This window comes from Chaetodon trifascialis, chromosome 17 (assembly GCF_039877785.1).
Source record: "Chaetodon trifascialis isolate fChaTrf1 chromosome 17, fChaTrf1.hap1, whole genome shotgun sequence".
In the NCBI taxonomy this organism is placed as follows: domain Eukaryota; kingdom Metazoa; phylum Chordata; class Actinopteri; order Chaetodontiformes; family Chaetodontidae; genus Chaetodon; species Chaetodon trifascialis.
This window is the reverse complement of record NC_092072.1, coordinates 4,256,415-4,280,813: the sequence shown is the minus strand read 5'-3', so window position 1 is coordinate 4,280,813 and position 24,399 is coordinate 4,256,415. Positions and strand designations below refer to the sequence as shown.

At 43.1% G+C, this 24,399-nt stretch overlaps 1 protein-coding gene across 10 annotated transcripts in view; it reads left to right on the top strand.

The window, feature by feature from the left end:
• Positions 1-24,399, top strand: part of macf1a (microtubule actin crosslinking factor 1a) — a 214,573-nt gene that overhangs the window by 6,000 nt on the left and 184,174 nt on the right. For 8 of the 10 annotated variants that reach the window (XM_070985041.1, XM_070985038.1, XM_070985039.1 and 5 more), the window contains exon 2: positions 2,101-2,335. In XM_070985041.1, coding sequence (XP_070841142.1) covers positions 2,113-2,335 — 223 coding nt within the window. In that variant the 5' untranslated portion in view covers positions 2,101-2,112. Of the gene's footprint in view, positions 1-2,100; positions 2,336-14,169; positions 15,113-24,399 lie in introns of those variants that run through there. The other 2 variants (XM_070985034.1, XM_070985037.1) reach the window with 2 other exon arrangements.

Here is a 24,399-nt window from a genome sequence, read left to right as displayed (position 1 = left end):
AAACAAGAAAAAAAACATCAGCACAAATTTAAAAATCACAGATTACATACGATTTCCTCAAATACTTGCGCATGATGAGTCTCATTTTTATCCAGCTGTGATCCTGAATGTCAGACTCTCTCGTAACCTTCATCACAACCTTCAACCATCGTGCTCTCAGACCAAACCAGGAGAGGCTCATGGACCTTTTTCACAGAAGACTTCTCACAGTAGGAAAAGCACAGGCATGAATAATAAAAACACTTGATGGCTGAACGGATCGGAGCCACCGTTAATGTTATCAGCACAGCTGTGGTTTGTCTGCTCTGACGAGTCAAAATGCTTTCGTGAGAAAAGGCCCATTGCTTTAGAAACAGACCTGCGCTTGAAATTGTCCTGTCAGCTGGATGAATGTTGGATTGTTATGCTGTTTTTAAAGTCAAGTTTTTACTCTGTCTAATTCTATACACATTACTGCTGACCATTTTTGAGTCCGTGCTGTAGAGCTTTACACTTTCGATCCTCCAGGCAGCTGCTGGCATCGGTCCATTCATTTCCACAATTCAAAAAGAAAATCATATAAACACACTTTCTCAGTTTTAAACCATTATAAATATATGTGATTTGCAGTAAAACATTCAAAATCACTGCTGGTGAGGACAGCTTCACCGCTGAATATCAGATGAAAAATACTCTGCAGCCGAAGTCTTGAGCTACTTTTTAAGAACTTAGTTTAAAGCTACTTCTACTTTATTTTAGTCAGATGATGTGCACAAAGCCTGTGAGCTGGATTGAACCTCTTGACATCAGCAGCGCACAGCAGACGATCACTGACCTGCTGAACTCCCAGGACACCCAGCAGAGCTGAAACATGAGAGCCAGTAACTGCCAATTCATTCTCTCAGGCCAGGTATTGATTTTATGATGCTGTGATGGACAGATCAGAGCATCAGGTCCCCGGAGACCACACACACACACACACACACACACACACACACACACACACACACACACACACACACACACACACACACACACACACACACACACACCTCTGTCCAGGAAGCATTTATAATCACTCACTGTTCTTCGTTGTTATAAACAGTTTTCGATTTAGCCTTAATGCCAGTTTACAGAGTGCAAAGATGGATGAGCTGCAGATAGAGAGAAGCAAAGAGGGAGAAAGGAGGGAAGTAGAGGAAGGACAGAGGGTGAAAGTGAGATGAAGAAAGAGGAAAAAAGCTCTCCTCTGTCTTTCCCGCATATTGACTCTCCTTTAAGAATAGCAACCGTGGACAAACTTTGAAATCTCATCTCATCTTGTTTATTGATTGGTCACTGTTAAGAGATTCCCTCTTTTCATCCCTCCATCCACACACAGAGCCGTCTTTCTTCCATCACAGCTGGCGTCATCCACATCATCAATAAATCAGCTTGAAGCAGGATGTGATGTGTCCAGACCTCAGCGATTTCTATTAAGAGATAAAATGCCGAACTAATGTCCACTGATAGGCCTGTGTGTGTGTGTGTGTGTGTGTGTGTGTGTGTTTGGGTTTGCATGACGTTTGTATTTGACCATGTTCTGCAGCATGTTTGTTAGGGTTCATCCTCTGGGGACCTTGAATGTTCACGTAAATCCATGTCTTAAAGTTACTCCACACACCCTTGGCCGTCCAATCAGGCCTCAGTAATCTGTGCCATCATCTTCGCTGTCCTTTTCTCTTCGCTTTCATCTCTTCCTCGGCGGTGCTTTCCTCCTCCGGCCTGCCGTCGTTGTATCTCTGCAGCCTCATAAACTCAGTTGTCTAGACGTGATGACTAACTTAACCCAGTTGTTTCTCTCCTCGTCTTCCTCCTCCTGATCACTGCATTATTACTGTCGTGCTGTTCCGTTGAAACTTTGATGGCCTCTGCGTGATCGCTCTGTATGCCAGCAATGAATTATACAGTGTTTCCACTTCATTTAAAGCTCCTTCTTCTCTTTTCCCCTACAATTCTTCTTCTTCTCTCCTCCTCCCTTCTTTTGACCTTCTTTCCCCCCCTCCCCCACTGCTCTACTTCTACTTCCTCTCTTCTCCCTCCATCCCTCCTTCCTCTTCCTCATCCCTCTCCTCCCTGCAGTCCTAAAGTGAGATGGAGTCGTCAGACGATGATACTCTAAGCGAGCGCTCCTGCGTCAGTGAGCCATCCTTCCGAAGCGAGCGTTCAGGGGGGTCGTTGTCCCCCTGCCCATCAGGACCTGCAGGACCCCCTGGAGACACGTTACCATGGAACCTGTCCAAACATGAAAGGAGGAAGAGGAAGAGCCAGGATTCGGTGCTGGACCCGGCGGAGAGGGCCGTGGTTCGTGTTGCAGGTAAGTGAAACCATCTCACGCTGGCAATAAGTCTTAAAGTCGCTCTCTCTTAAGAAATGCTCAGTGTGCCTTTGAGCAAGGCGCTGAACCTGCATCTGCTGAGTGGCAAAAGGCAGAGGACTGTGGTTGTTGTGGGAAGCTTCCAGTGGAGGCTGCGTGTAAAGGTTTGAATGAGTGTGCTTTGGAAAAATCAGTGCATCAGAGAACTTAGATAAAAGCTGGCAGGAGCCCAGAAAAACAGTGTCTAAAGGGAAAGGTCAGCCCAAAGTCAAAAATACATTTTTTCCTCTTACCTGAAGTTATGTTTATCCATCCAGATTGTTTTCGTGCAGGTTGTTGAGTTCTGGAGAGTTTGGAGTTCATCTTCTGCCCTAACCCTGTCTGACAATGCTAGTTTTTGGACTGCTTATAGCTAACTGATGCTGCTAACGTTAGAGCTCAGGAGGAGCAGAAGAGGACGCCATTACTGTTCACATCCCGCGCTGTCTCGAGCCTCTCATCCACGAGGAGAGGCACGCTTCACTCTGCGCAGTGATACAGTTAGTGGGTGTAGTTCAGTCAAAAGAAAGTAGTTCCTACATGAAACTGCTCAGGACAAGGTCTGTGGGGAGGAATTCATTTTTTTGCTGCTTGAAGCAACACAAGCCGAGTCCCATCTAGTTTGCCTGAAGACATCACTACAGCCCATATATCCTGAAAACAGCAACTCACACAGTGTAGATGGATAAACAGCAGCACAGGTAAGAGGAAAAAATGTACTTTGGATTTTAGGTTGAACTGTCCCTTTAAACCTCTCTCGTGAGAAGAGGTGATGTCTGAAAGTGTTAGACGTTAGACCCTCACTGTTAACAGAATATGTGCTGTTCTGACGCTGTTAGTCTTTTGGTCATTAGATGTTGTGGTCAAAGGTTTTAATCTTGTCTCGAGCTGTAGGGACAGGATGTGTCCACTTCATTCTCATTTGCTTGCTGACATTTTCTTGGCAGCTCATGTTTGATTCTGAGGCTTCCTTCTGGCTTTGATTAAAGGTCCACATGCTTGGAAAAATGTCACAGAGATGGGAGGAAAAGCTGGTCATGGTGTCTTATATTTGAGATGAAAGCATCTACAGTGTGCTATTAAAAGTTTTGTCTTGTAAAACTGTAATGTGTTCTTTGTTGTTGTCGCTGAGGAGTTTCTCTGCTTTGTTTTACCTGCAGAGGAAGTTTATGTTCATGTAAAGCACACATTTATTTTAACGGACAGAACAGCTTAACCCTGAGGTGGTTTATCGTCTGCATCCTTCCACTCAGAGGTCAAAGGTGAAGGTTAGATATGTTTTATGAGCCAACACCTGCCTGACTCCTCTGTCCTGCCACATGGACGACTGTCCTCTCTCGTTTTCTGTCTCTTCTGTCCTTTCTTACTCGCTGCAACTGAAAAAGGAGAAGGAGAAATGTAGGTTACTCTGTTCTCTGGAGATGCCAGGGTTCCCCAGCTCTCGTAATGAGACACTGGTAGCAGCCTAATAGCTTTCTCTCTCTTAGTGGGGGGGGGGGGGCTTCCAGCTGGATAATTAAGGCGATTGATGTGAAAGTGGGCTCAGTGATGCACCTCTTATCGTTTTCTCAGTCACATCATCACATAACTGCTGATTATTTACTGTTTGAGGCTTTTATCTCATGAGTGTGTGTCAGTTGATGGATGTCCTGGTTTGCAGCCTCATCGGTGTGTAGCTATGCCTCTACAGTCAATGCAACAACACAATCAGCTCAAACTCCACAGCGTGACCAACATTACCGCAAACCAGCAGCACCCCTCAAGTTGATCCAGTATAAACTCGTCAATACTGAGCAATAATCACAGAACACACATTTTATTTGATTTTTATATTAAATATTGTGAATGGGCACACCTGGAAGCACATGCAGTTAGTAATAAATCAGGAGAGGTGTCTCTAAAGCAGTGTTTTGTAGACGTGTGCATCTGCAATACATTTAAATTAGTCATCAGAGACTTTTCTGCTCTGTTTAATAAGACTGTTGTATCAGGATATCAGGGATAATCAATCTTCACCTGCCAGGTGTTCACTCAATATGTGCAACAAAAACAGACACTCTGATCTATTTCAAGCATTTCTCAGTTGAGAAAATGTAATCCACCACCAAATATACATAAATATACTGATACAGAAGGTTTGATCCATATGGCCCACCCCTTTGCAGACTAATCGAGATGCAAATCAGCATCAGCTGACGCGGCCTTGGAAATAATCAGTTATTGGCAAAGAATTCCTCCCTAACTGTCCTTAAAGTGTTGTAAGTAACAGTTTTTGTCTTGTACTGACATCTGTTTTTAGCCTTTTTTCATGTGAGAAATAAACTGTTATAAACTGGCTGCGCAGCTTTAATACCACTAACATTGTAAAAGCCAGTTGCATGGGAAGCGATGGGGGTTGGAGGCGACGACAGCACAGTAAAAGCCTGCTTTATAGACCTGGAAACAGCATGTAGGTCAGGACAGGGTGAGGGCTTGATGTCACTGCCTGGATCATAGTGAGAGACTTCTGTGTGTGCATTATGTCTGTGTGTTAACGCTCTCATAGTGTACATACATGAGGAAAATGTGTGTTACTCAGATGCATTTCCTGCTGTTGAAGCATTTCCAGTTGGAAGGCGCTTCCAGATCGTTAATGTTTTAGAGTCTGGAAGCTTCTGTATCCGTTCACAATAGAAGCCTGTTTGGTGTCTCTGAGATATCTGGTTTTACAATCAGCTACATTTACGGCTTAAGACGAGCTCTCGGCTGAGTCTCTGCTTTCCTAAATCTGGCTGTAAATGTGTAGAAGGGAGATTTGAAGTTTTCTGTGAGCTGAGAGCAGCGACGAAGCTGCAGCTGCTGGACTTTATTTTTTATTTAAGTTAACATAACTGAATTTTAACAGCAGGATTTCAGTGTGGAGAGGTGGTGTGAGTGTGCGCTGGTTGTTTTTCGAGTCGTCTGAAGAAAACAAGAAAGATGTTCCACGCCGAGTGAAAGTGAAATGAGCTAAATTAGACGTACGTGTTGACACAGGAAAAAAGACGTGTGTGTGTGTGTCTGTGTGCGCTAAACTGGGAAAACGTGTGTTCAAGAGAAAATGAGCGAGAGGACTGGGAATTTGTGGAGGAGGGTGCATGTGAAAAAGTGTGTTTTTCTGGGACTGTGTATGTGTGTTTGTCACATGCACACACATTTGCACATGCATTGAATTTGAAAGTGTGGGATGATAATAAGAAAGAGATAATAGGCAGGTTAAAAAATAAGGATCTGCATACTGCGGTGTGAAAACTGAGCTGTTCACGTGAAGAAGAAAGAAACCTAATAGCATCACCAAAATGAAATATAATCACTCTTTTCAGATTATTTCTCGATTATAACTCAGGCTACTGAGGTCACATTTAAAACATCCAACAAATGCTGTAAACAACTGAATCAGTCCAATATTGTAAAATTCCTCACCAGCTAAAACAAACCTTTCTCTTGCCATCAAATCACTTACTCAAACAATATGAAATAGTGAGAAGTGGTAAGTTGAAAATCTGTTCCTCCAGTCTCCTGAAAATAACTACAAACTCACTCAATCGCTCTCAGTTTTCTTACTGATACCAACAATGTTGGCTGTTTACTGTTTACATGCACAAGGCTAATTACAACCAGATTTGAGCAGGGAAGTGGGAACTTTGGCGTCACTTTTATGTCCTGTGGCCATCTTTTTCATTGCAGATGAAAAAAGCTGCGTACAGCACAAATTCCACATTAACCATTACTGTCCTGACCCGAGCTGATCTCTCTAAGCAGAGAAAATGAATGAAGAAGCCAGAAATGCTAAAAGAAAATGTACAGTTTTATCTTTCATTGAATAATGTGAACCCACTTGTCTGGTTCTGTGTTGAATTGTACATCTTTTACATCTCTTGGCGTGCTTTTCTCAGGGAATCCGTCCGTCATGGCTGCTGGCAGATGTGAGAACACACGTGATCTCATGTGATGTGTTTTTAATGGATGAATCGGAGGATGGCAGAATTTTTCCACTCCTCTTTTTTTAATGTGTCTGATGAACATGTGGCATGTAGTGGAAACTTACAGCTGTGTGTGTGAGAGTGTGTGAGCTAAACACACAGTAAAGGGCTGTTCTGAAAGACTGAAGAGAAAAAATCATTGAAGAATTATTATTTACAATTATTAAAAGACAGACAGGGAGGTGTCCTGGCAGCACCTCTGGGCTGAGTCAGCCAGTCAGACTGTTTGTGTTGAGATCACTCGGTTCTGAGGCGGCAGGTAGCGGCACCACAAACCACCCAGGGGTTGAACACAGACGACACCTTGCAAACGCTGCCAGCATTCTGCAGTGTGAAAGCTGCTGATTTGTAGAACCAATACTATCGAGTCTACGTCTAGACTCATTTTGAAACACGTCTCCCCAAAATTAGATGTATGGAAAAAGCAACAAGTGAAATTCAACAGGTTGCACAGTTGCTCTCCAGTATGCTGTGCCTTACTGGGGTTAAGCCCAAGAGGACTGAAGGAGGAAAAATATCTGAAGGCATTTTTGTCACAGCCAGTTGAACCCATTCTGGGTTCCAGGGGCAAAAATGAGCTGAGCCACCAATGAAACCCAGAATCTCTGAGAATTGTACCTTATTGTCTTGAAACAAATTAAACATTAATTTGGGGATATGCACTCTTTGAGCCCCTTATAAACATGAAAATAAACTGATTAATTTAGATTTGTACTTGAGACAAGGCTCGTCAACAAAACAGCCCTTGAGATCAGCTGTTATTTAGATGTCAGCTCGAGCTGAGTGTGCTGTGTTTGGGCTATGACATAATGTCTATTCAGACGTTGAACTAGCAAAGCGAAGCAGGAGTCTCTCTGTGACAGCGATGTTTCCAAATTTGCTCTGTAAGCTCGCAGAGTGATTCAGCCTCAGCTCGTGTTGCTGGTAACATCCAGTATTTCCCAGGCGTGTCCAGCGCTCGCTCGGGCGTGAAGGCTATTGTGATGATATTACATTTTACATAATATGGACTATGTGTTTACATTGACCTCAATTTCCATTCAGGCAGAGGCTGGAATGTGGAAAATGAATACATTAGGCTGCATGGTTTGCAGTCCAGTTACAATATTTAGAACGAGTATAACACCAGATGACTGAGATTGTTGATTGTAAGGAGTAACAGAGAGCCCAGAAAACATGTGTTAGAGTCTCCTCTGCCTGGAATATTTATTTCATTATAGAAATGGTTGTAAGAGGAGGAAAAAGTTGTTTTCCTGCGAGACAGGGGAAAGTTGAGGCAGGAGTAATGGAAGGAGAGAGTGCAAACACAAGGAGCTTTGTGGAGAGATGAGTTTTGAATTCACACTGGAGAGGATAAAGAGACACTGCCGTCCTGACTGGACTCTGTTATTCAGCCTCTCTGGGCTGCTCTGCCTGCCTGCTGAGCATGAATGCCAATGAAACCTCCCAACAGCTGCTGGGTTTTCTGTTTATGTGAGTTTGGGGATTCACCTCATGAATTACAATTTAAAGTGAGAGTGAGCTCGAGATGTTCGGAGGGGAATTAGTCTGAGTACTGGTGACAAATAAAAACATGATTTACAAATGTGTGTGACAGCTGTGAGTAATTTATGGCATTCACAAATGCATGTTTATAATCCGAGCACAGATACCAACCAGTGAACAAATACAACAACACATGCAACCTAACTTCAGGAAATCTCAGTATTCCATATATGGTTCCAACTTCAAGTTCATTAATCTGATAACATTGCTTTCTTTTTAAATCTTCGTCAATGTCTAAAAATATTTGTGATTTTTTTTTCTCACATTTATGCACAGATTGTTGATTGTGTGCACACAGATCACCTGATCCATGTGCCTTTGATAAGATATGTTTGAGATATTCGATTCCATTCAACCCCATTTGTAAATCTTGTTTCTATTAGTGGATCATGAAACAAACTTTTGTTGCCAATGTTGAGACTAACTTCTCTGATCTGTCAGCAAAGACGTTGAATGTAAAGCACATTCAGACATGCAGAGAATTGCGATATTAGATTACTAAAAATGGCTGAAAGGACATTTGAATAATCCTTTTTGCAACAAGCCCAGAAAAAAGAAAGATGACACACAACAAAGTATGTGTGATACGTCATATCTGACAACGTGTGTGCATGTGTGTGTCAGACCGCAGCGGCAATCATCGATGCACGTGAGCATCAGGACCCCAGACGTCTGTGCCTGCATGTAACTTAGCTGTCCGCCGTCCTGCCTGCCGCTCCGTCCACATTTCTTTCTCTGCAGGCAAATGAAAGGAAGCCTTGGCTCGAAGCCCAGGCTATTCCCCTGTTTCCATGGCGACGTGGTCTCCTCTGTTTCCATGGTTATAAAAGGCGAGGAGAAGCAATGGCGATGGGGGTGAGAGACACTGACAGCGGATATAAAAGGAGGGCAAAACAAATAGTGAAAGAGGGAGAGTGTCAGAATTTTAATTTGGAGAGTGAGAAAAGAGGGGGGAGTTTGCCAAAGAGAGAGAGAGGAGTGAATGATGGAGTCAGCGTTTAAAGTGATGAAGAGAGGAAGGACATAGAGCTGGAGAAAGAGGAGGAGGAGGAGGAGGAGGGGGGGATGGGGATGGAGGGAGTGGAGGAAAAAGAGGGCAAAGTTCAAAGAGGAGGGCAAAAGAAAAGGGTAAGAAATGATGACTTTTAACTAAAGAGGAGGGTGAGGGAGGTCATAAAAGAGAAAGAGAGAGAGAACGGAAACAGAAAGAGGGATTAGGACTGAACCAGAGAGCACCGAGGGAAAGCAGAGGGAGTAAAAGAGAAAGAAAAAGAAAGCAAATCTCTGACATGGAGGGAAACTGTGGCCAAGGGTGAAAGAGAAAGGATGAGAGAGAAAGACATCAAAGCAGACAGAGAAAACTGGAGAGGGAACAAAGACAAGATAATATGGATGAAAAGGAAGATGAAGACGTGTGACGTGAAGAGCGAGTGAGGAAGTGACTGAAAGAGGGAGACGATGAGAGGCCATGAAGGAGGACACAAAGAGAGAAACCGAGGGAGAGACAGCATGGAGAGAGAGAGAGAGAGAGAGAGAGAGAGAGAGAGAGAGAGAGAGAGAGAGAGAGAGAGAAGCAATGTTAAAAAAGACGACAAAGGAACAAAGTGACATGTGTTGTTTAAGATAGAAGTCTTCAGTTTCAGTATTTTCACAGGACAACCATCAATTTAGAAGAAATATTTTATTTATTTACGTTTTTTGTTGATTTATTGTTTGTTACTAGATTTATTATCATTACATCCATAAACCTTCAAAAGACAAACTTTGGAAAAGAATGGTCAAAACTAAACCAGCAGAGGCTGTCAAGCTCCAAAAACACTTCCCATAATGCACCTCTGTAACATTTTTTGTTTAACCTGCCCTGTCTGGTAAATGTCCACCTCGCTCAATCTCCACACTCCAGTTTGTAATGCAGTGTTTCAGGCTAACACATCGCAGCCTCAAAGCCCAGATACCCGAGTGATGTCACCTGAGGAGGTTTGTCTGACCCGACATGCAGCCGTGTTCACGGGCAGTGGTGTGAAATATGTGGAATGCTCCTTTAAAGTGGCTATTTTTGTGTGTGTGGAAGCTTTAGATTTAAATTGCAGACATAACTGAACATCGCTATTTTGACTCACAAATAAAGAAATTAAATAAATGAAACATTTGACTCTGAAAGTACCTTAAAAAAAAGTCATGTGTGCTTTGAAATCACAAGGCCTTTTGTAAAACATAAGTAGGTATAATCAAAATCTCATTTACTATTTTCTAAATTTAAAAATGAACCAAAATAAATTTAGATCTTTAATGAGCCTCCTCATAACTGCAGTTTGATGCTCCCTGCTGAAACACTGCTGACTTTGTTTACATGTTGATTTCTTGGATTGCGGGCGTCACATTAATGAAATGAAGCAGGGATTTTACACATGCATTACTCTGAGGATGTTTGAGACGTTCATATTGGCACATTCAACAAAGATCAGACTTTACAAAGAACCTTTTCTAAAAATTATACAATGAAGACACTAATCTGAGTCACACACATTTTACAGTTATTTCAGTCAGTCTCCTGTTCAATCAGGCTGCTGAGCGGCTTAATCAGGCTGTAATACTAACAAAAATGCAGCCATGGATAATCAGATGTTTGATGTTGGAAATACCTTTCAATGTAGCTGTTTTGTACATGTCGAGTGATTCCAGAGACGTCCAGGACAGGAACAGAGAGGCTCATAAATGGGTTCACATGTCAAAAACTGGATGTTGAAGCAGTTTTCAGAGCTCTGATACGGAGGCGTTGGTCATGCTGATGTGATGAGGACTGTATGTCCTTTTGGCTCATAGAGCACATTCATTGTGCAGCTGGACTCTGCATGACAGCACAGACACACAACGACACACACTCACACACATGCAAGAGTATACACAAACAGGAGGACACACACTCAGAAGTAAAACAGTGGGAGTGACAGATAGAGGCAAGAGGAAGAGATGACTCAATATATTGTGTCTGCGTTCTGTAATTTTAACAGCCACACATTAACTCAAACACACACACACACACATTTTACTGCTTTGATTATTTTATTTATTATTAATACACACCATGAGGAGTTTACAGAATGAGAACAGCCAAAAGGAAGGACATAAATGACAGGAAATAAAGTTTTTTCAGTCAATCAGGACAAGTTTGAGTAGTACTGAGGAGTATTTTCCATTGTCCACCACTAGGTGGGGATATGCGGGTGTCACATGTGGACGGGTTGTGACCTTTTCTGAGAGGGACCCTTGTGCTCTGCATATATGTACCACCTGCTTTGTTGGTAACAGTTACCTGGTAAAAGACATTGAAATCATGTCAACTGTTTCATGTTTCTGCGGTATACTGGAAGCTAAATGTTACTGGGACCTTGAGACCAGGGTCATGACAACCTCGCTGTTGTTTGTATGACTGTGAGTGTGTGTGTGTGTGTGTGTGTGTGTGTGTGTGTGTGTCTATCTGCTCTGAACATTTTGGACCTCCCCCTGCTTATGCTGTCATTGAATGTTGTGTATATGTGAGTGTGAATGTGTGTGTGGCAGATTTGGATCTCTGAGGTGTCTGTTTGTATTTGCAGTGAAGTGTGGCTGATGTGATGGGTGAACCAGGGTGAAGAGACATAAAGAGGACATTAAAAACAATGAAAGACAGGAAGAGAAAGGACAGCAAAGAATATCTGCATGGAGTTATTTCTTATCATTTGCATAATTAACACTAATAATTATTATTAAACACTTGTTGAATGACTGGAAGAATTTAAGACATATCTTTAGCACTCTTACAGTTATAAACTGGAACCACAATTCCCATAATTCTATTGCTTCCTGTTATAGCAAACAAGCTGTGGTTCCTCACTGAAAGGTTAGCGCTTTTTTACAGAAGAAGATAAAAATATTAGACCTGTAGCTTGTTCCTCCATTACCCCGACAAGCGTTCTGCTTTGTGCTGCAAAGCGTCCTTCAGATTTCTGCAGCGTGGAGGACGGTAGAGGCTGCTAGCTTCTTTAGATGTGCTAAGATTGTGATTCAATGCTAACAGGAAGAAAGGGAGGGGAAAAGGGTCGGATGCATAAATGTTTGTGTTTGCGCTTGAACCCATGACTTTTCCACTGGTACAGAAATGCAGCATGTGTTGTCCATGCTGGTTTAATCGCTGACACTTTCTTCTTTCTATGCGTAAGCCTGTGTGTGTGTGTGTGTGTGTGTGTGTGTGTGTGTGTGTGTGTGTGTGTGTGTGTGTGTGTGCATGGGTGCTGGAAATGATTATATTTACACAGCTCAATATCTAATGCCAGATCTGTTAGAGCAGCAATGACCCACACACTGGAAAGACCATCAACATTATACACACATGTGAGCACACACTGATACACACACATATGCTGCTTTGGCACATTCAGGTAGAGAGAAAAAGAGGTGGCTAGTGAAACTCAAACATACAAAATTAGGTTTTATAAGTTTGAGAAGAGTATTAGAAAAGTAAAGAAAATTTGACAAAGTAGATTTTTTAAAGATATAATTTACTTAACAGTGTCAAAAACTGGAAAGACATCACAAAAGTCACCGTTATGGCAGAACAGTTGTACTGGACTGTATTACACCTTACAGATGTACCTAATAATGTGGCAACTGACTCTAGATACCTTGAACTACAAGGCTGAGGTGTGGAAAAACAGACCGCAGCCAAACTCCAGCACACAGGATCTGAAAGTCAGTGGTTTGAAAGCTGTCTGCTTTTTGGAGACATTCATACATCTTTTTTTGCATTTTGATCCAATATTGATTTCACCACCTTGTCAGAAATCCACATCTGCTTCAACCCTTGTCAAAAAAGGTGAATAGATGACATTTCCTGCTCTTCGCACCTCGTAGTCTTTATTTTCCAGCAAGGTATTTCTGCTAAAAGCTGCATGGGCGTAACACTGAGCTTCACTTCAAAACCATCTTTATGTGTCTGCATGGGATTAAATGACATAATCTGTAGACCGTTTAAATGAGGACCCTTTATGGGCTTCGACCTCAGGATGATGGCATGCTGAGATTATCCACCGAGGGCTGTGTTTCACCCAGACAGGACAGACTCGTGGGCACATTCACCTGACGTCACACAGATGACTGGAGTCAGTGTCTGTGGGTTTATAGGCCTGTTAACAAAGCTTTCACTTGGATCTGAATTATTTTGCCACAGTTGTCTGTAATATAGATTCAGTTAGCCTTTAGATGGCAGTGTGCCCCATTAATTCAGCTCATCCACAGCCAAAACTTCCTTATGTGCAGAGGCACTGTTAAACAAATTCCAGGTGTAAAGCCCTCTGTATGTACTGCTCTATTGTTGTGTTTGCACTTTGCATAAGAGGGTACCTTTATTGAATAGGTGTTTATTCAATATGTGTATTTGGTAAAGTCATTTGCTTACACTTAAGTGATTTGCCGTTATTCAACAGTACAAAGTTAATTCCAAACTAAGATGTAATATAAAATAAAGTACTCAGCTGTGACTCCCCTTTATCATGCCATAAAAGTAATCAATCAAAATAAATTAGTGTTGTTTTGTAGTCATCCCGCTCTTTGAGGGGACAAGTGGACCAAACCATTATTTGGCACAGGTATGGAAGAATCTATTGTACATTTATGTTTCTTCCCTCATTTATTCAGGGTTTCCTTATAATTTAGCATTTGTGTGTAGTAATGTATTGGACTAATGGCTCAGTAATACAGCCTCAGCCACCTTATTATTATGCTTTTATTTGTTTATTTATTTTTTAATTTTCGCCGTCACCTCTATGTTAAAAAATCCAAACGTAGCCGTTATATCCGCCATTTTCTAATCCCCATGGTTCATCAACTTTCTCACCAGTTTCTCTGACAAATAGTTCTAATTATGGCAGTCTGGATGGAAAATTTCATACTATCATCCAAAAAGGCCAAATAATACGACCAGGACTTCTTTTCCTCACCAGTTTACCAGAAGTATGTTGAATTCTCACTGTTGAAGGTGAGAAGTGGGTGCCAAGCGCCAATTTCGGCGATGTCAGCTAACGGAAGAAAACTCGTAATGATAATGTAAGTAGTTAAATTATATAACAAATTACAGATGTAGTCTAGTGAATATAAGGGCATCACTGCCAATAGCCTAATTTTTGGCCTTGCCAGGGGTTTCATGGTTACCTGTCACCGAGCCGTGGCCGCCGTCTGGGGGCGCTCCAGCTCCATTTTCCACCGGCAGCCATGTAAGCTAGCTAGCTCTTCCCCACCGGCTCTTGAAATTCCTGTGGCGGAGGTTCCTGGCGTGGCCGGTAGAGAGGGATGGAAGACAGCCACTGCATGAAGAGTCGAGAAACCTGAGCAGGAGAAGGAGAGAAACATAGACATACACATTCGTACAGAGGCAGAGACCGCAAAGCCTCGGAGAGCAGCGGCCATTACGGCTGGGAAGCATGCTGGGAGCTCGGGCGGCTCGCCTCAGATCCACAGGACGCCGACACAGCCTGGGATAGGAAGCCTGAGTCCGGATACGGTTTCGCCTGGAGATCCGCCGATTTGGCGACGGAAACAGACACACTGCCCCCCCTCCGTGGACACTCGGCTTGGGTGCGTAGGATATACTCCCTCTCTCTCTCACACACAGATGAGGCTCTAAAAGCACCAGTCGCCGGGTGGAAGCCGATATTGAAGGAGGGACAGGACGGAGACGACGAACCGAGCGATGCGACTGTGTGTTCCCGCACACACACACTCACAGACGACGATAATGGATAGATAGCGTTTATGTAACCTCCTCTCAAGTAGATACTCGCGTCTTTAACGTCTTATATTTTCATAAATACGCGCTCACTTGAGGCTTTTGTTGTCCTTTTTTATTCTCTCAAGTACCCCTGAGGATTATCTATCTGCTTGGAAGTGAGCTGCTGGGCTTTAGTGTGCGCCAATGCATCACTAATTTCAGACAAGGTGCTGCTGGATTGGACGCCAACAAGAGGGATCCAGAGCTGGGGTCTTGACGCGTAGCAGCGGACCGGGTCACTGCGGTAGTCTGCAGGCCGACCCCTCTGTACTCGCCAGCCGGCTTGCAGAGCCACCATGGCCGGCTTCATACCGGGTCTGCTGCCGACAAACCATTCGCAGGAGAAGGAGTTCGCCCAGGCGTACGAGGATGTGTTGGAGAGATATAAAGGTAAAGGAAGAGGGGGGAGAAGTACTGTAACATCTTATTATTATTCAGGAGGATACATACGGATGTCACAGTGAAGTTTGAAATATCATAGCTTAGCCAAGCCTGAAGTGAGCACCATTTATTAAAGTCACCGGATGGGGTGACTTAACTTTTTGCTGCTCATTTGAGACACATTCAAACGTCCCCCTGGGATTATTGTAGGACTGCCAGCGTTTTGAAAGGAATGGGATGGAAAGACCTCAAACATGGGTCACAGAGTGTGTTTGAAAGTGTAAGTCGATCTTTGGGCAGACAGCCAGGCCAGTCTGCCAGTTTCATAATCTTGATTGTTTCATTGTTGATAATGTGGATAAACAAAGCGGGCCTTCTAGCTTTGCCACATTATTGCACTGGATCGGGGTACATCGCACGCCTTGACTCCCTTGTAATCACTTGTGTGCTTTTGAGACACCAGAGGAAGCAGTTTTTATGATGTCCCCCTGCCCGCCAGCATCAGGGAATTTTCCCCACATGGCCTCATGTTTTGCCTTGTGTTTGCTGTTTATCCTGTAAATATCACAGCTGCTGCTCTCCAAGTCAGTGTGAAGGTTGAGTGTGGCTGATGGGGTTTTAAAACACATTAAGATGAGAAAACAAACCCTCTCAAACAGTGATTCTTGTTGGGATACTGCAGATCTCTTTCTGCTTTCTGTGTGTGTGTGTCTCTCTTTTTGTGACCCCCTTGCAGCAGTGGCTGCCACCAGCATTGAGACTTGCTGTTTTATAATCCCAGTGACAGGGGCGCTTTAAAAATGAATGCCTCTACTGAAACTGGCTGAGGTAGGGAGGGGGTGGAGAGTGTGTGTGTGTGTGTGTGTGTGTGTGTGTGTGTGTGTGTGTGTGTGTGTGTGTGTGTGTGTGTGTGTGTGTGTGTGTGTGTGTGTGTGTGTGCGTGTGTGTGTGTGTGTGTGTGAGTGAGAGAGAGAGAGGATGGGGGTGCTGACAGCCAATAGACTCGGGTCACATCTGTGATGCTGGCGGTGATGAAAAGGAGGTGGCTTTTAATTATTGATTATTATAATGAAACTAAACTCCTTGGGGTTTGGAACTTAGCTTGCCTTGTATGTTTTTGGCAAATGTGTGCACGTGTGTGTGTATATGGGAGACAGGTGAAGAAAGACACCGTGGGATATGAGGAGGTTCATGTCATTAGATGTTCTTTAATCATCCAGCATCAAGCAAACCTGTCTAACCACACAGGAAGAAGCCTTTTGGGAGATGGATTCAATGACAGTTTGTTAGCATCTTTGCTATGGCAACACATTGCCCAGCTCTTGAAATTAAAACACGTGGCTCAAAACAGCGTCACTCATATTTGGAATATTTCTGGGCAATAATATGAGTCATGAGATTTTTTCTGTGGCTGGTGGTTTGCTTGCTGGCATAGCAGTATATTAATAATAGAAAAGCTTGTTAAATTAAGTTTGCAATACTTTGATTAAAAGAAAACTTTCTGGCATTTACTTCATTGTTCTGTGTAACAAATCCTATTCAAGCTGGTAAAACAAATGCTGTTAGGCCCAGGTCTGTATTATATGAACGCACAGGGATTTGTATTTATGTGTCTGGCATTAATAACCAGTTTCGTGTTAAAATAAATCGAAATGGTAAAGGTGGCAAAGGTGTTAAAGCTCCTCAGGAGGCAGAGGGACTTCCATAAAATCACTCTTGCTCTCTTTCCCTCATATGCTGCAGAGTGCTGTAAATTCAGAGTCGGTTTATTTCAGCAGGCAAGCAGGCAGAGCTGCAGCCTGTAGCAAATGATTGCTCTCCATTAAAGGGCCATTTGTCGATGGAAATCACAGTTCAATTTTATCTGCGAGCACAACTGTTTTACTTTGATGAATAAATAAGGCATTAGAGGAGGTGAGGTGATGAAAGGAAGGGAACTTAAACTCTTTGATCTAAGTAGAGCTGGGCATGGGCCTCTTGGGCCTTCTGGTCTGTCAGGAATCTCAAGTTGTAACAGCCTAAAAGTCCCAAACTGATCACACTTCAGTACTCCTCGGGCCACTGCTGGTCCTTTCATTTGGCAGGTTCAATCAATGTGTAAGATGTCACTTTGGTAAACTTTGTGCAAGGATTGATCCCATGCTGTTTCATTAGTGCCAGCCTAGATGGTACAGAATGACGAGACGTCACAGACCTCTATATTCTCAATACATGCAAAACCTGCTTATGTGGTACATTTGTAATAGGCCAAACAACACTAAATTAATGAAACTTTTTTTGCTTTTTTAGCTCTACAAAATCATTACAATTGTTATAGTACGGCCATAAATGATGTCTGCACCAATCTGATTTATTTCATCATCAGTTATTGATTGTGTAATATCAGACACCCCCCCACAAGACACCAGGTTCCACAATAGAGTCTTCCGATTGCTTGGCTGACTGTCAGCAAACAAAAATAGCAAACATGTGCAGGTACAACGTACAACTTTTTGTCTGTGAAGTGGTAACATGATAGGTGATTAGCAGAAGTGGTCAATTTATTGATTCATTTTTTGTCAGTGGAGTGATGGATTCGTTGGTTAACTCGTTTTGATCTAAGTTATTCTGCAAATTGGGGAATAAGTGTTATCAGATGTTAATTAGTTTGCAAAAAGGTACATTTTTGATTTCTTTGTTGATGCTGTGTGGATCTATTACAGTTGCCCCATAGGTACGGTAGGAGAACGTATCAATGATATGAGCTGCTGTCTCTCACTAGGATATCTTTAGACTGATTTGTGTCTTCTGGCCCTGTCAGGCCACATGTTTTGGACTTATACCTCTGTGCTCTGTCAACATCACTCTCATCTCCTTCGTCAGTACGATAATGAGGCTGTAACCCTATAGGACCTGCCCTGTGTCTACTGGAGTCACTCCACAACAATAGGATTTAGTGCTGCAGTATGTCACTGTCTAATCATGTTTTGCTCTTTAAAGACTCAGAGCGCGCTTACTGTCTTGGGTGATATCAAGTTTAGCCTTTCATTCATTCATTTTGTCATACATTATTCTTCCTCTTTTTTTCCCCTTCCTCCCCTGGTAGTCTGGATTGCAGCAGTTTTCATGTGTTGCAGTGAACTTGACCCCATAAACCACTATTCTGTATATGTGTGTGAGTTTTCTCTACTCTGTCAGCTGTGTGTGAGTCACTTGTAGCAGTTGTCAGGAAGAATAGACAGAGAAATGTGAACTTGGCGTCCTGCTTGGGGCATCACTTGACTGAAATTTGAGTCGGGTAAATTTGATCCAGCTTAAATCATTCACAAGGGTGGTAGGGTGTTTGTGCTTGTGTGCATGCGTGCGTGTGTGTGCTTGTGTATAACTCCTGTGTAACAATGACAGGATATCTAAAGCAATAGTGACAGGGTCATATATGGAAAAACACTGGGACCTGACTCAGAAAACACACGCACACACTCTGAGTCAGTGGAAAACCAGATGGTTTAGGGCAGATTGACAGCAACATTCAAATGAACATTATATTTACTCTGCAGCAAGTGACACAGTGGATGTCTGCTGCTCTGCTGTTTTTTTCTTTAGTAATCCTAATTAGACAAGTATAATAGCATTCACACGAGCCTAAGATCAGCTTCGAGGTGCAGCATGTTCGCTCAAACATGACAGGGACACAACAGTCCATGACAATCCTTTCAGAGCTAAATTTAAGTCAGGAAACCTGGAAGGAAACAGAACAATTGCACATTTAGAAGTGCAAGATGGCCAGGAAACCAACAGCCATAACTTTGCCTCTTACAAACATAGACACTAGAAAATGTCTGAATGTCTGTGCTCTCTGGATGTGTGTGCATTGAGCAATTGGATACGTCAAATTAAGTCTTATGCAAACCGAACAGCCTGTATTTTGTGTGTGTGTGTGTGTGTGTGTGTGTGTGTGTGTGTGTGTGTGTGTGTGTGTGTGTGTGTGTGTGTGTGTGTGTGTGTGTGTGTGTGTGTGTGTGTGTGTGTGTGTGTGTGTGTGTGTGTGTGTGTGTTGCAGTGAGCAGGGCTAACACTGTTGTAGATCTTTGGCTGAAGATGGCATCATGCTCTCTCTGTATACTTAACACCTCAAGCTCATCAGTCTGGCCTACAGACTGACTTCTTTGCCAGTTTCTGGCAGCTCAGTCCTCCTGCTGCCGTCTGACTGTGTGACCGTGTTGACCCTCTAAGCTGGTATACGTAGCAGTGAAGCAAAAGACAAATTTTCTGTGGCTTTTCACTGCCCATCAGGATTAATGTTTCATTGCACAGCTAGATCACACATAATTCCCACATACTCTTTTAACTATTACCTTTATTATAGATAGAACTGCAGATTAGAGCTGATTATGTTGTCAAAAGTTGTGATTTTGATGAGCAATGTTTCACTGTAATGCCCCCCTGCCACACGCACACAAAAAAGTGACCTAGCAAGCCAGACAGGAAGTGCACAGAGCATCAGGAAGAGTTTGGAGTGGAGTGTTTGCTGATGTCATGCATTTTCATGGAATACAGGAAGTGGCAGGCCAGTGCTGGCCACCTCTTCCTGTCTCTCCAGGTTGTTTTACCTGCCTCTCTGACTCTCCACACGCCTTGGACACACAAAGGACGCCTGTGCTTTTCTAACCACTGCATGAATCCTATTAAAGTGCATCTGTTACTGCTTTGAATATGCCATCTTTAACTCGGCCTCTCTGTCATGTTTGCTATCTTTGTTCCTCTGCCTAAGAAATGTCACACTGGACTAATGTGACCCATTTAGAGGTAAAATTAGATCTCAAAATTGCGAGATTAGTTGATGTGTGGATATTTGTTCCTCGCGTCCGCAACTGATTAGTGATCTCGGTACTGGAGGAAATAGGAGGGAGATGATGGAAAAGAAGATCAAAATGTTGAGATAGAGAGAGGTTGTCCCAGGAAAGGAAGGGTGGGAGGTAGAAAGGCAATGTAGAATAGACAACAAAACAACTGAACTGAATATCAGAGAAGAGAGAGAGATGTAACTATAGACTGAAAGAGAATGAGATAGACATTGAGAGAGAAGACAAGCATGTATGCAAGCTATCGGCCAGTCCCTGATTTGGATCATTACAGCTGGATTTTTCCACGTGGCCTAGTTTTCCCTTCCAACTCCCTCGTTCCTGCTCTCCTCTCACGGTAGATCTCTGCCCGCAAGAACACAACCTCCTCCTCCTCTTCCTATTCCTCCTCCTCCTTCTCATCCAGTACAATGTCTCTGTGTCCCTCAGATTACACCCGGTCAGTATTTTTGATCTACCGTTGCTTTGCTGTCACGTCAGGAAGGTTTTATGGTGATTTTTATCATTTGGGAAACGACTGCCTAACAGTATGTTGCAGTTGAGGATGTTACAAGGGTCTTAAAATACCTCAGTAGTATCCAGAGTTTAACTGCCAGATTATCTGTTACTTTGCTGTAGTAAAACAACTTTTTTCATGAGGTGGCGTTTGTGTTTTGTAATGAAACTGGTGGTACTGGAAGTCTCATTCTTGCTCCTTTCTGTCACCAGTAGCTGTTTCGTTTGACCTCTGTCTTCGTTCTTTGTCCTGGCCCACTTTCCTTCTCAGTATCGATTTTTCCTCTATTGCCTTCTCCCTCCCTCTCGTCTGTATTTTCCTCACATTCTCACTTGCTTATTTCATTATCTCCAAATTCTCTTCTTCCCTCTCTCCTCTCTTTCCCTGCCTCCTCCCTTGGCCCCTCCCTGATTTCCCATCTTTTCCCATTTGCTTCCTGTTTTGTCACATTCTCCAGCAGCACCTGACTTTGTTGCCAGGAAAACCAAACGCTCTCAGAGCTGCGGCAGGGAAAACCAAACGAACGCAGACTGAGCATGAAGGCTTGCGCTGCTCTTCGTAGTGGGGGGGGGGCCCTCTGGGAAATCAAACACTCCCAGAACTCGTGGCTCTGCCGGGAGGCATCTCCACCCTGCTGCGACAAATTACTTGTTATTAAAGCATTATGGATGGACATCAGATATATGGAAAATACCAAGATACATATGAAACAGTTTCAACAACAAAAAAAATACTCTGAGCAGTAATTTTAGAGTTTCATGTCATTTACAGCAAGAGTATGTGTTTTTCTAGATTTTCAGATACTTCTCCTATTAACACAAAACATACAACATTACAAAGGTAATGGATAACCGTATCATAGACGTGTTTAGAGTGAGTAAGCAAAGAAAAATACTGCAGTGTCAAAATGAGGTCCTTCTGGCATGCTGTCTCTGTTGCATTCTCCACATTTTATCTTCATATGCACTAAATCTGTCATATCTCTCCTCTCTTCCTGGTCTCCCCCCTTATTTCTCCCCTCATGCTGTTCGCAGCAGTTCTCCCCTCTTTAGCCCTCAGGGTTCTTACATAACCAGCACCCAGCTGACTTTTAGTAAAATAATCAATGAGCTTCATTGTGTGCGTGCATGTGTGTGTGTCACGGGAGAAAATTGAGTTGAATGGTCGTGCGGGACGCAGCCAGCAAGTGTGAAACATTTGCTTGAACGCATAAATGTGTGTGTTGATGCATATTTGTGTGTGTGTGTGTGTGTGTGTGTGTGTGTGTGTGTGTGTGTGTGTGTGTGTGTGTGTGTGTGTGTGTGTGTGTGTGTGTCTGTGTCTGGGGTAACAGTGTCCTTCTCTTCTGTCAGCAGCACACAGGGCCTGTATTCATGACAGACTGTAACAGTGAAGGCTGTGTGGTCGACCCACATCTTTTAAAACTTTTCTGCAGTGTTGCGAGGCGGCTGTCAGAGCTCCTGGAGTTCGCACTGACACTGCAGAGGGATGATTGTCCCGTCCCTGCTGGTGCATCCTGGATGTTTAATGTAATTGTTGGCAAAGGGGGGCAAAACTCTGGCTGTTGTGTTCATGTGTCAAACTGCCTTCATTTGAAGGAAAAGAAATAGATCAAGAACATCAGTAAATGTTGCAATGCATGATATTACAGCGTATGTCTGTGTGTACACTCTGTGTGATCCTTGGAGCTGTGCCATGATTGAATCAATAATAAGACTCCACAAGGAAACAGGAGGAGGAACACACTCTCTGTGACACACAAAGACTCACATGGTCACATCCAGTCTCAGACAGTGCCCATATTAAGCTGTCTTAATTTTGAGTCTTCAGTCCACTTGAGTAGATGTATACATTTACATATATATTTGAAAATACCAGCACTGCTTTTTCAGATGGAAAGGTAAAACTGAAGTTTTGGAAAAACAATGAAACAAGTCTGCTTCGAAGTGGCTAGGAGCTGCGTAGCACTAATTTTAGTCAGCTTTCTGTTGATGCTAAGCCACCCTGTGAAATGTAGATGAAGCCCGTTACATAGCACAGCTGTTGTCAATAACCTGTATTACTATTTACTTTGTCAGACAAGGACCATCACCAGGGTTTTCAAATTTAGCTGTCTTACTGTGAACAAAGTCTTGCTGAAGAGAGGTGTTGTCTCTTCATATCTCTGTTGCTGAACATTTGTTGCATCTGTGCGTGGGGGTGTGTGTGAGGGGTGTAAAATGCAGTAGAGCTGTCAAGATAAACTAAGATGGGGAGAGATGGTTAATGAATTAATCATGGGCGCTGCTCTAAAAGCAATATAGGGGACTGCGGCCTGCAGAGAGCATCGATTGCACACTGCTGGAATGGGGCGAGCGCACACACACACACACACACACACACACACACACACACACACACACACATGCGCCGTTGGGCTTGCAGCTCTGTCTCCTATAGGGCTGTCTTCAGGGTATACCGCATCCTGACCCCACTCCTTTTTTTCTCTGTAATCCTATGCTTGCTCTCCCATTTTCATTTCTTTGCCTCCACAATGAGAATTAGTTTTTGTCCTTTAGAAAAATTCTCAAATATTTTTGGGTGCTAATTCACAGATTAGCTTGTGCTCTTTTTACCGTTTCATTGGCCTACACTGCGAGGCAAGGCTAAGCCGCTGATGCCGGTTCTGGCTTCCTGGATTCATCTCGCTCTCTAACTCTCCTTCATTTCTTACCATCCTCCCTTTTCTTTCTCTAGATTTCTTTTCATTACACTTTTTTTTTCTTGTGTCTCTGCGTCTCTGCTTGTTCGGATCCTTTATGCTGGATAGATGAGTTTTATTTAATTTTTACTCTTCAGCTCCCTCGCCTCTTATGAAGGCGAAAAGCTGTTAGTAGATGAAGAAGGGAATCTGTACCTCCCCATGTCTATCAATCATCCTGTCATTCAGATGGATGTTATTCAATCAGTCTCCATCCCAGTGAGATTGGAGGATGCTACAAGAGAGGGCGAGCAATGTGACTCACACTGCCTTTGTCTTTTAAATACTGGAATATTCTGTATAGCTGCATTTTAGATATTCCACATGGCTGGAAACCAGGACACACATTTGACAAAGTGGCAGGTGAACAAATAGTGAACCAGAATATAACCACGATGATACAAACGATGGTACAGGCTCACTTAAAGACAGGCAGAATGAATCAGATGATATATTTGGTTGTCCTTCTTTCTTTTTTAAAATCAGTTTGGCCCTCCTGTCTTTTACCAGACTCAGGAGAAAAGCTTCAGCTGTATGTCTATTGACGCCTAGGGCAGCTAATGTTGGAGTTTTGACTGTTTTGAGTCATGCTGAGTTGTTAAAACACGAAAAAGTTTGAACAAATGTCACTTCTAGCAAGAAAAAGCATAGGAAGAGAAATTGATTTCTCTGTGAGAAAGAGTTGACTGATATGGTTTTTTTTTTATGTTGGCTTGCAGCTCCTACAGCTCTCTTCACTGATAAGAGTTCCTCTAAGATCAGTATCTTGTTTCAGAGAAGAGATGGGCGTTGTTTTTATTTTATTAACCATTTAAGTGTCCAGGGAGGAGCAGGAGATGTACATGCTGCTTTTTGTCCAGCCCCCCTAATAACTGTGTGAACGGTCAGTCCCAGCCGATTGGATGTGTGTTCTCCTCTTAAATCCCGTCAGATGAAAGGATGTGCTGAGTGGCTGTGAGTGTCGACCCCGGCTTGTTACTGTGAGAGACGTAGGGTGACTTTTAATCTGCTCCAATTCCTTGAGCCTGTGACTCTCAGCTGACTGCACACACACTGTGGGACACTGGGTCACACACTAGAGCTGGGCCACTTAGCAGGTGTACACACACACGCAGGAAAAACAACAAGGAAGGTGTGTGTGTTCAATATACATGTGGCACACATGGCTCACCAACAGGTTTCCTCACCTAATCATCAATGTTAGTATAAAACTGTACTA